We start from the raw sequence: 12,125 nt of genomic DNA, 5'->3' as shown, positions 1-12,125 counted from the left end.
CACAATTTTTCGTCCCCCACATTGAAGACGAAAAATAAAATGAATGAAATATTTGTCACAATGTATATTTATGAAGGACCCTGTCACAATAGGCTATGTGAAGAGGTGCTATATGAAGGACCCGGAAACCTTGTCTTTTGGACTGTTTTTATCAGTTTTAGTTTTTCTACAGTTAGCCATACTACAGTCAGGCGAAGCGGCCTCGCTAGAGATTACAGAATGACGACGAGAAGAGACTAGGTATAATGAATAGAGAATGTCGTTTTTATAGCGCAGTTTTGCTTTTTTTATCGAGTGGATAGTCGTTTTCTGTCTTCAGAAAACCATCAATCAAGTTATGATTGTAGCAGCCTAGGGCTCTTAGATACGTGGTAGTGCCTTTTTTAGTAGATTTCCATTAAGCAATTCTTTTAATTTTCGTCAAAAGCGCGGTGGGGTCGAAACAATCAAGCCAGTTGTTACTGTGACGATTACGTCACGAGTCACGAGTTGTTTTGAGATGTTTGGAATTTAATTTGGAATCCTGTAATTCAGTTGTTTACCAGACTTGAGTTTTCCTTAATGACGTCAGATAATTTCCTCGCTTGAACTGATTTGCCACATATAAATACCGTTGTAATGTTTACCATTTTTCCTTTTTACGTGATCGATTTCACTGGTTACTACAGCGCTATGTAACATTCAGCAAGATTTGCCCGAAGGCAAAAGCCTTTGTGTTATAATAAATAAAATGGGAACTTTATAATTCAGCAATTTGTATAGACAGAATCAAGCAACTAACAGCATAGTCACGCAATTTGAGAAATGAAAACTCATACCATCGAAGCAGAAGTAAAACAAGTTATCAACCATCAATCGTCCTCGCTCATATTCTAACAATAACCGCCAGCATTCGCGGTCTTTATGACAGAGATGAGTTCCTTGTGTAATACCTCACACGAGTAGTGCACAAACGAACTATCATTTTGTCATATTACTACCACGCGCCAATGAACGGGAAAAGGTGACAACGCCGAAAAGGCTTAAAATGTGTTCAAAAATAATTAAGATAATAATTACTGGTAACTGGTAATCTAGGTAAGGATGCTATTCTTTGTACAAAATTAAAGTCTTAATATCTCGACAAGCACTAAGTTTTACCCAAAAACAATTTATGGAGTTTTTAATCTAAATGTAGTACCTCAAACAAAGCAATAAAAAAATTCGATTTTGTGTTGTTTGCCTAAGTCGCCATTTTTCTGTTCCGCTTGAGTTGACGACTTAGGCAAATTCTATTATATATCATTCGATCATTGTGCCATAAAAAATTATTAAGTGCAACGTCGAAGTTCAAACATGATTTACAAATAGAAAAACTGAACAAAATAAAACTAGACACACGTATATGAAAAACGAATAATTATGCACTGCCCTATCGTCGGTATGATTGCATCAAACCATATCGTTAAGTGCATTCGTAAAGTTCATTAGGTCTTGAATATTTTTTAATCCAAGTTGTTCGGTGACGTAACGATAAAAAAATTCTGGAGCTTCATGTTTGATTCTCCGTAGAAACATCAGAGCATTCCCGTCCAGGTGTTGGCAATTTAACCTTTTGTAAGACAATTGAGCTTATTTCAAAATAGGTAAAGTATTTCAGTTGGTCTCGACTATTTTAGTAATTCATAAATTGTCCAGCTTGCAGGACTACTTACTTTTTCAGGCCATTTTCTTTGGCCCAGTTACTTGCGTCTACTTTTGTCCAATTCTTTATTAACTTCTGAGGGTCTTGTGCGGTCTTTGCTGGCTGACGAACTGTGTCAAGAAGTGCTGTTTTACTCGTTCGTTTCTGAAAATTATGTTTTATTTAGTTACGTCTAGGTGATTCGAACCTAATTACCATCTGAGTGTGGTCCTAGCAAAATATGGTTACATTTTCTTACCCGTATCCCTGTTTGTGTCATTTCTCTTAACAAGTTACTAATGGTTTTTTCAAAGAGCATCAAGTTGGAAAAATCTAAATAGTATTTCGCCCCGACAATTGCGCCTATAGGAAACATAATCGAGCCACTTATTACAGCATAAATGTTTCTACGTTCCTATAGAAAGTTTTGAGAATATTGTCAATAGTTTAGCCTTTCAGCAATCTTGCTGTAACCATTTGAAGCAGCAAACTATACCCAGCCAGCCGTCCGGTTTGAAGTTTTGTTCAACAAGGAGGGGAATCACCGGCTTGGTGAGTTTATAAGCGTATTCGGCTTCGGTTCTTCAAAAAATTTAGCACGTCAAAACGAGCAGATGAGATAAAAGCAGAACAGCAAAAATAAAAGACATAATCTATAGAGAACCTACTATTACGAGGGCGACGGGCAATTGCATGATTTAATTGAATGGTTATAATGTATAGTTCTGCATAATGAATCGATTTAAATATCATATGCAAGGACACGTTTGGCTTGTACCTGCAGTTGACACTGTCTTTATATTTTTGTGATATACACATTAAAATTACAGACGCTTTTTCTACCGCTTCTGCCATACTTTGCAGCGTGCTGCCTCCCATTTCATCCAAGTCTATCCATACTTTGTAACCAGTCGATTCAAGTTTATCTTTCACCTAAACGAACAAGAATGAAAATTAGAACAAAATTAAGCAACAACAGTGTTACAACACAAGACAAATTTGTATTTCCTCAATGTCCTTGGTAGTAATTTAGCAATAATACATTTACAGTAACAACAAAAACAAGTTACATAAACTTATTATCGTGTATATAGGCTATAGACTGGTATATATTAAAGACAGTCATAAGAGAAATCAGGGTAAATTGGACCACTGGGGCAATGTAAATTATCGATTTTACTGGTAACAGGTTCACGTAACCTTTTGTATTTCATTGAAAAACAAACAGAAGCTTGTCACGTAGTGGATATTTTAATGATAGTTGATAAACTTCTGAGATCGAAATACATTCATTGGATCCTACCTTTACTATAAGCTTCTGACAATCCCACTGGTAACTTATCATCACGTGACTTGCCATGTCATCAGTAGGCCTATTTTTCCCTTCGTCACCTTCATTGTCACTGTCGTTGTACGCAAAATCGGTCTATGAAGAAGTTTTGTAGTATAAGTGCAGAGGAATTATTTTAAGCGTTTTTGTGATGAACAAAATGTCATAGATAACACTGTAATGGACCGACGTCATCTATCTATGCATTGTGCACAATCGTCTCTTTTAAGTCTTACCAGATTGAGCACAGTGAACATTATAGGTAGCAATTTCTAATTTCATAAATCCAACCATTACGTGAAGGTTATCTAAACTTTGCTCATTAAGTGCGATTTCCTTTTCAGTTTCCACTTTAGTTTTGCTCTTCTTTTTTGGTTTTGCCAGGGAAGATAGAGAAAAGCTTTGTTTTTTGGACAATTTTAAGACCCATAGTGCTCCAACTGCAGATTTTGCCAGTTTTCTGAAAATAATATGAAAATATAAAAATAAATTACTAAAAATTTCATGATTTTTTGGCGCTAAAACACCAAAATTACTTACCTAGATTCCTTCGAGGTTGCCATACTTTTTAAAGTGTCAATAATTTCTTTCTCCGCCTTAATGACATCTTTGTTTTGATCAGTGAAGGCCAGAACCCAAATTGCATTTGCCGCAGCAGTTTTTTCCGTTTGATTGCCTATATAAAGATCTTTTTTGTAAATCGATAAAAACGTTTAAACCGCAGAAAGGTATTACGGATAATTTTTCTCATACATCATAAATATATAGAAATTTTGTAATCATTACTATTACTACGCCTGTACACACCTGATCTTAACAGAATCGAAATGCTTTTCAGAATGCCGTTTCGCACGATAACAACGCTCACTGGTCTGCATGAAAATTTTATTTTGTATGATGCCAACGTTTTCTAGCTAATTTTGGTGCGCTGATTTCAAAAATGCCATCCTTTTTTGGCTGTCACATCAGGTTTTAAAGTTACGGTCGAAAAACCGCATAATTTTTCGCTTTTACGTTTAACTACCCACTTTTTTATGAAAAGGATATAATTTATCAAGATAAATTTTTTTATCACAACGAGCTACGTATGTGCATCAAAGCTACGTATGTGGTACCATAAAAAACTCAAGAGCCTCCCCTTTGGCGTCCCTACGGTATGTAGGGAGCAAAAAAAACATCGCAATGACTGTTATTTTTGTATGGTGTATTAAGGGGTTTAACAGAAGAAACAAATCCAATATCAAGTACCCTAATTTAAAGTCAGCATTGAGGCCTGTACCACATTGTGATGAAATTCCTGTGCCGAATCCTCTAACAGAGATGCAAAGCTCCTCAGAATCTGAAAGAAGTGCAAGTGATGGAGAGCACTATCAGGAAGGAATAAACGATGACTCTCCAAAGCTGTTTTCACAAACTCAGCTGAATGATCTCACAAGAGAGTTATATCTTTCAAAAGAATATGCACAACTTCTAGCATCAAGATTATAGGAAAAGAATCTTCTAGAAAAGGGAACAAGTTTTGCGTGGTTCCGCCACAGAAAGAAAAAAAATACAGAATTTTTTAGTAAAGAAAATACTCTGGTGTTTGGAAGAATGTTCAGGGTTTAGTTGAAACATTTAGGATATCATATTCAGCAGAACATTGGAGACTGTTCAAAGATTCTTGGAAGACGAGCATGAAAGCTGTGTTGTGGTACAATGGGCAAACTGTGCCATCAGTACCTGTTGCACGTTTTACTGTGATGTCAGAAACGTATGAAGACATAGAAATTCTGTTGCAAATGATAAAGTACCAAGAGCATAACTGGTTGATATGTGCTGATTTAAAAGTCGTAGCTCTCATACTATACTACACTAAATTTCCCTGTTTTCTTTATCTCTGGGACAGTAAAGCGGATACTTCCCACTTTAGTCGGAAATTGTGGCCAGCAAGAGATGAGTTTCTGCCTAGATCTAAGAATGTGAAGGCTCATCCTCTTGTTGCTCCAGCAAAAGTTTTTTTTACCGCCCTTGCACATCAAGTTTGAGTGCATGAAAAACTTTGTGAAAGGTATGGACAAATACGGAGAAGGATTTAGGTACTTGCAAGAAAAGTTTTTGTCTTTATCCGAAGCTAAGCTGCAAGCAGGTATTTTCACTGGACCTCAAATCAGAGAACTGTTGAAGGATGAAGATTTCGAAAAAAAGTCTATAACAGAATTGCAAGCCTGGAAGGGGTTAAAAGCTGTTATCCAGCAGTTCCATGGAAATAACGGAGCCTCCAATTACAAACAGCTTATTACAGATATGCTTGATGCTATACAAAAACTTGGGGTAGGATGAGCGTCAAAATGCACTTTTTACCCTCCCACCTAGACTACTTTCCAGATAACTGTGAGACGTTTAGTGAGGAACAAGGTGAACGTTTTCACCGGGAGATAATGGTGATGGAGGAATGCTATCAGGGTAAGTGGAATGTCATCATGATTGCTGACTACTGCTGGTGTCTTAAAAGTGAAGACTCTACTAAATATGTGAGAAAATCAGGTAGACACGCATTTTCAATAAAATAGATACCGAGGTAGTGAACCGCTGTGCTTTCAATAATAATCATTTTACCGGATTATATCGTTATTGCTGTCATATTTCAAAAATCTTTATTGTTAACTATCATAAGAAGACAAAGATGTTTAAAAATTCTGTGCAAACTGTGAATTTTTTCGAGTCAAGCTTGTACATTATTTGCGATTATTCACCAAAAACGCTATATGACGTGTAACAGTTATCTCAAAAATCTGATGTGCTAGAATAAAACGGACCACAGATTTGGAATCAGCGCCCCAAAATTAGCTATATTTGCATGTTTTTAGTGAAGAAAAAATTTTGAAGTTGAAAAATGCAGGCCAGTAATTATCAGCGTTGCTTGCCAACTTGGTTAGCCCTTCAGTGAGTTCTTCCGCAGAAAAGCCATCACATCTGCGTTCTTTGGATTGTGCGGCAACAAATAACAACTATACAAAAGAGGTGCAAGAGTCTTTACGACACTGCCAAGCATTTAGCAAGCTGAAGTTGTACCTTCAATATGGTCTTGATTATGGTGTCATCCGCAGCAATGATATCGTTGTTTTTTTCATCAACGATATAAGCGAGTGTCATGATACTCAATGGGCCAAGTGCGTCCTGCAAAAGGTAAGGATAGACTTTAACAAGCTACAAAATGACAAAAAAATGATGAGATAAAACAAAATAAAAATTCGAACCACGAGACTTAGTGAAAGCTTAATATGTTATATAACTCACTTTTTCATCCGTGTTCTTGGCATACCAAGCTACGGTTTGATAGGCATTCATCTCTCTGTAATACTTCATGTTGTTGCTATGTCGCGCACAGTTATGCAAAACGCTCATAGCCGAGATGGCAATAAAATTTTGTTTCTGTCAATAATGTTTGAATTTATAATGGTGCGTGTCTATAGGCTATATATGTATTCTATAACATATTTTTCGTTTCCCAAGACATACGTATATAACAAAGTTAAGACTTGCACAGTCGTACCGAATTGGTCTTGAATGTGCTTTGAAATTTTTTTAGATCTTTCATCATTATAGGTAAAATCCCCACTCTGCCGAATTCTTCGCACAAAAGCCAGCTGGTGTCCGTGTAATTCCAACAAACACCCCGAAGAATTTCTAAACACTGGTATTTGTATCTGCAAAGTGTTACTTACGTTTAATGAATGTAACAAAAGCTTTTATGTGTGGCCAAAAATAACGGCAAAACGTTTACCAATTTGACGAAATCCGGAATCAAACTCGGATAAAAATTAAGTTGTCAGAATACTGCTAATACTAGCACATCAAACATGTTGCTAACCCTTCCATGGGATAGTCGTTGCCATCACTGGTTAAAATGTTTAAGTAATCCAGAAATGCAAGAGAAGCACCACTTTTTGCTAATGTGTCACCGATCATGGTCCTGTGAATCTAAAACACTTTCGCCATAAAGCGTTAGGATACTCTTATTTGCTTTTTACGTTGACATTTGTGGGCTAGTTTTCTAGTAAACACTATTGTCGTGTTAAAGATTAGATGCAAGATGAAGCCACACCAAAGGCTACAAACAGAAACGTACCGGGTTATCATATTCAAAATAATTGTTGTACAAGTCATCCAAAGACTTTTTGCTGGAAAGGTTCATGTTCTTTTTTAAAACATCGGCTTCTTTGTTACAAAGCATCGTTTGAATAGTTGACTTAACATGCTCGAGGGTGTCTGCAATTAAAACCCTTATTCATTTTCCTTGTCAATTGCAGCTATACAGTTTCATATTAGCCACAACTGTTACCTTTCAGTTCGGGATACTCTTCTAGAACATCTTTGTTATTTGTGTTTTGTTGAGTTTTAGGCAAAGTGAGTTGTGGTAGTCCTGAAATGGTGGTAAACATTTCGTAGTCTCAAAGCATTACGTGTGGCTCTTTGCGACCATATACCTTTATTAACACATATTTGAACAAACTTGCGTGTCGACTATCAACTATAAATTATACATTATAAAGGGTTTCTGTTTGCACTATTTATCAAGTAAAGTGCAGTGTCGACAAAAGCGATCAACTGAAGAAATTTTACAACATTACCGTAACAAACTATCTATTTTTTCTAATAACCGAATGATGCTGACAGAATAACATTTTCCTTACAAGCAAACATACCTGCTTTCTTTTCAAGTGATGTACTTTTTACGTCATCACTTGGCATTGGCACTTTTGATGCTGTAGCTGCGTTACCCATTTTGCTTGTAGAAATGGAAATACTGTTGCTATATAGGCCTACCATTGGCTTACGATCACAATGTAAGGTCTTTGGTTATCTATAATTGAATTCATTTAAGGCGCGGCTATTGTTCCATTATGTTCAATCCTTTTTGTCTTCATAAAAAATGTCGTAATACAAAATCATACAATTGATCCGATCTTTTACTAGTGACTGTTACGGTAAAACCAAGTCGTGAAATCGCTTTAAGTAGCGAGTAGTAGGCCTATATGTACAGAGCCTATACAACTTATTTGTATTGGGTATACAACTCACAAAGAAAAAATTTATAATACGAAACGACAAAATAAGGGTATAGTTGACTAAGTCTTAGAACAGCAAAATGCGGATTAAAGTATAACTTTATCGAAAAGTGACAAAAGCTTTGATATGCGAGGAGTTGATACACGAGGTCCGCAACGACCGCACAATAAACCAAATTGCCAATATAGGCTTAACCCTATCCAAACCGGGTGCGCGAGTGCGACATCACTATTTTAAGTTAACTAGGTGTGGCCGACACTGCACACACATTTTCAATCGTTAATTACCCAAAAACTATACGTTGTAAACTGATCAAATTTTTACAGGTTAGTAGCAAAAACATCTGGCTTCCTGTATAGGCTACATCATAATTGCAAAACTAAAGAAAGTTCATTTGGTGTAAATTAAGTATTTCTACAAGTGATACATTTCTATAAGTTTTTCTTGTTACGCAGCGCTCCCGCTGTCGGAAAACCAGCTGACCAGCTGACCAGTCGAGTTAGTAGTGCGTGAATGAGCAAATGAAAACGATACGCTTCAATGCGGAGAGAGAGCAAAATTATGTCAATATGACAATATTTCAAATTTCTGCAGCAAACAATGCAACTGTACGCCACGCTTTGCTGGGACTGTGTGCAGGAGAGGCCACACATAGTGTAAATAATTAATCAATCAAACATTTATTTTTTGCAATTAGCTCAGTGGAAACAAAATTCACTAGTAGTTGTTATAACATACGCTAATGCAGGGAGAAAATTGACATGGTCTAAAAGGTTTAAAACAGGGATGTCCAACCTGCGGCCCGCCTGAGATTTTTGTGCGGCCCGCTAGTCATTTTCACTCCAAAAGCATGTACTTTATGTACCCATTTTTCTTGAAATTTAATAGGTTTTGCGGCCCATTCAATTATTTCAAGTGACAATGCGGCCCACTATAATAAAAGGTTGGACATCCCTGGTTTAAAAGATAGCCTACATGAGCATACTCGTGGTATTAATCTGCTGATAATAAATAGCACGGGCACTAACCTCCCAAAAATAGAAATAAAAGAAACAAACAATATTTAAAAGTTTCATATTTATGGTAAAACAACGTTATCCAGACTTAAGCAGGCAAGCAGTTGTATAGTGTATGTTCAAACAGCAGCTTGTTAATTGTCGCTTCAATGCTGCACATCAGTAAATGGAAAAAATGACCCACCGTAAAAGAAACCCGATCTCAGGCAAAAATCTTGTTTATGGTGGCCACAAGCATAAACTGTTATAGGCTGCTGCCATTATTTCACCAGAAAAATTGTGCGTTCGAAGCTACTTTTCACAGTTTTTTGTTAACCTAACTTAACTGTTATAATGTGGTGACACAACCTTTTCACATTCGAATGAAGCTATCGGTTCAATGACTTCAATTCAGAATAACTCAGTAATAATAATCGGCTATTAATAAACATGTTTTTAATGTTAGGTAACATGTCCTCTACATATTCCAACAGATTAGTTGTTTGTGTTTTTTGGCCTTAAATTCGTTAACCTACCATCATATAGCACAATTCTATTATTGTTATCTTGCATGTTTTAAGCACTTGGGCTTTGCCACTTTTTCCTGCTCGTTAAATGTTCGTGTGCATGCGTTTCACTGTGCTATAATTACAACGGTTAGCATCATAACTTTCGCTCCGCACAGTTAATGGCAAAAAATAAACAACACAATATAAAAAAATACAAACAATGTAAAGCGATATGAATAAAAAAGTTCACATGCGATGCTTCCTGTGTTGCCGGTAATATTAAAAGATTTTATTCGTGGAAAACTAGCTCAAATACTAGGATATTGCACTATCAGAAAATATTGAGGTATTCTCTATTGATTGTATTGAAGTTCCACTTTCGAAAAGCGAACCTTTGGCTATGACAACTTTGGCTGCAAAGAATTCTCTTAAAGTTCTACTTAGGTACATTCCCAGTTATGAAACGACCACCAAATAGCTGTTCTGTAACAGTTTCTCAGAGTGATTTATATATAATTTTTTAAGAAAAATTATTCATTAAGTATTAAATCAATTTACTTTATTATCTCGAAATAAATTAGAAACGGATAGGTTTCACTGTAAAATTCAAAATAAGTTTATCTTGGCGTAGCCATCTGTAAATAAAATACATGATTCTGTCCCGTCATATAATAATATATTACAAGTTGTAATGTAATATCTATGACTACGTGTTATAGGTATTGCTTTTATTGGAGCTTTTGTGTTGTACAATCATCATGCTGTTACTGTTGAATTGTCACACCAACGACATAAAGGACTTCTTATATTTGATAGTTCTTTATACCGTTGATCAATTGTTTAATTATATAGGCTAGCCTAGTGGTTTTTGATAATTAATTCTGCGGAAACTGAAACTGCCAACATAACTAGTGCTGACTCTATACGCCTTCTTCAGGACCAACTGGACCATCAAGTCAAATGCCCCAGTCCTGCCAGCGACGTTAGTACTCGTGAATGCGGCCAAAGTTGTCCGTAGATACTGTATAAACGATATACTTTGCGAGAGAGATGTGTGCCGTAGCTTCACAAGCTATTAACGTCAGGACGGTCATTACTTTATGCTACTCGGTTATAGTCCCGACTGGAAAGTAAGGCAGTTTTTGACAAAAAATTGTAGGTGCAGAGGCTCGCATTTAGATGTGAACTAAAGACTTATTGTTTGTTTATAGGTATAAATTGTCGTTCAGGTAACCAGCTTTGCCTGGTTTGGTCATTGAAAATCAGCGTAAACGAGTAAAAGTTTGGCGATCACGTTGATGTGTCAAGTGCATGCTTGTACAGCTTACCTGCTGCATAACGCATGTAAATTTTGGTTCATGGACATTTGCCAATAACTTCCAGCAAAATTTGATCTTACAACATGAATACGTGTTTAACACTAAAAAATAAACACGAGTTGATTTTGGAATGCTGTTTGACATATTGAAATACAAATTACATAAAATAAGGCCAGCAATAGTCACGTAAAACAGAACATTGACTCTTGTGATCATCAATTGCTGGCACAGAATAGGTATTGTTTGTTCACAATCGAGAAATTATGACGTAGGAAGCATTTCAAATTGTTTGTTGTTTATTTACAATTAATGGTATTGTTTCTTATTTGCACACATTTACAAACAGTGTTTATCAAACTAATACTTTGCACAAAAATGCAATCCAAACTGAATTAGTTGACTAGCTTTATTTAGTGCCGTGGATATAACAAATGCTATATGTGCCAAGTACTTGTCTTTTACTTCTAGAAATTAAAGATTCTGTCCCAGCTAAAAGCTGGTTTACATAAATAGAAAAGAGGTAATTAATATATTACAGGTACAGATTCACGATATTACATGTGCGGCTCACAAACCAAAAATTTGGTCGAAGGAACAGTCACTCCTAGCTACTTATAGTTAGCCTTGATTTGTATTTTTATTGTACCGTATTTTACGGACCATAAAGCGCACCCGATTATAAGGCGCACTGTCAATAAATTGCTTTGATTAGTTTTTTGTTCATACATAAGACGCACGATCAATATATGAGGAAAAAAAAGGATTTAAATTGCGCCTTACGCACCGCGCACCTTGTTACGTAATAAATGTAAGCAAGTCACAATAGTACAATGAGCAAAAGAAAAAATGAGCCTAGTGAATATCACAGTTGCTAGCTGCTTTTACCGTAGTTTATTGTGTAAGATGGTGGTTTATTTATATAATAATAGTATCGGTACTGGTTTTGAGTGTAGGCAATAAAGCACTACTTGATCCATACATTAGGCGCACCGGCTTATAAGACGCACGATCAATTTATCAGGAAAAAAAAGGATTTAAATTGCGCCTTATGGTCCGTAAAATACGGTAATTTCTTTCTGCTTGCTTGACTTTTGTAAAGCTGGCGAACGATTGTTTACCAGGTATATTTTACAAATAACAACCCAAAATTAAATGTGAAAGTCTTGTGATATATTGCATTGTGTATCCTTGAACTGTGGAAAGTTTACTGCTCAACTTAAACTTGTTGGTAAATTTTCGGCATTCAAACCTGGATTT

General features: G+C 36.0%; 1 protein-coding gene across 3 annotated transcripts; it reads right to left on the bottom strand.

Annotated features, from left to right (window-relative positions):
• Positions 1-541: 541 nt before the first annotated feature.
• Positions 542-8,052, bottom strand: LOC143460548 (uncharacterized). Of its 3 annotated transcripts, none has more exons than XM_076958107.1 (17): positions 7,682-8,051; positions 7,318-7,462; positions 7,105-7,244; positions 6,847-6,956; positions 6,529-6,682; positions 6,273-6,407; positions 6,048-6,152; positions 5,882-5,983; positions 3,801-3,858; positions 3,534-3,669; positions 3,291-3,453; positions 2,967-3,089; positions 2,442-2,596; positions 2,160-2,245; positions 1,923-2,026; positions 1,695-1,828; positions 542-1,591 (listed from the first exon to the last, which is right to left on the bottom strand). In XM_076958107.1, the coding sequence occupies exons 2-17, from the start codon at positions 7,415-7,417 to the stop codon at positions 1,432-1,434; spliced, it is 1,965 nt and encodes a 654-aa protein (XP_076814222.1). In that variant the 5' UTR covers positions 7,418-7,462; positions 7,682-8,051; the 3' UTR covers positions 542-1,431. The 3 variants fall into 3 exon arrangements, with proteins under 3 accessions (XP_076814222.1, XP_076814221.1, XP_076814223.1); XM_076958106.1 differs by having other exon boundaries at positions 7,318-7,398; XM_076958108.1 differs by lacking the exon at positions 2,160-2,245 and having other exon boundaries at positions 2,521-2,596; positions 7,318-7,398; positions 7,682-8,052.
• Positions 8,053-12,125: the final 4,073 nt, after the last annotated feature.

This window comes from Clavelina lepadiformis, chromosome 5, assembly GCF_947623445.1.
Source record: "Clavelina lepadiformis chromosome 5, kaClaLepa1.1, whole genome shotgun sequence".
In the NCBI taxonomy this organism is placed as follows: domain Eukaryota; kingdom Metazoa; phylum Chordata; class Ascidiacea; order Aplousobranchia; family Clavelinidae; genus Clavelina; species Clavelina lepadiformis.
The sequence above is the reverse complement of the archived record's forward strand: the minus strand, read 5'-3'. Positions and strand labels throughout refer to the sequence as shown.

Bases quoted from the DNA above. Each gene is read 5' to 3' on its own strand.
- LOC143460548 (XM_076958106.1), bottom strand. From the start codon at position 7,805: ATGGTAGGCCTATATAGCAACAGTATTTCCATTTCTACAAGCAAAATG. The intron at 5,984-6,047 runs GTACAACTTCAG...TCTTTTGTATAG, and splicing joins TAATCAAGACCATATTGAAG to TTGTTATTTGTTGCCGCACA. The intron at 3,454-3,533 runs GTAAGTAATTTT...TATTATTTTCAG, and splicing joins GCAACCTCGAAGGAATCTAG to AAAACTGGCAAAATCTGCAG.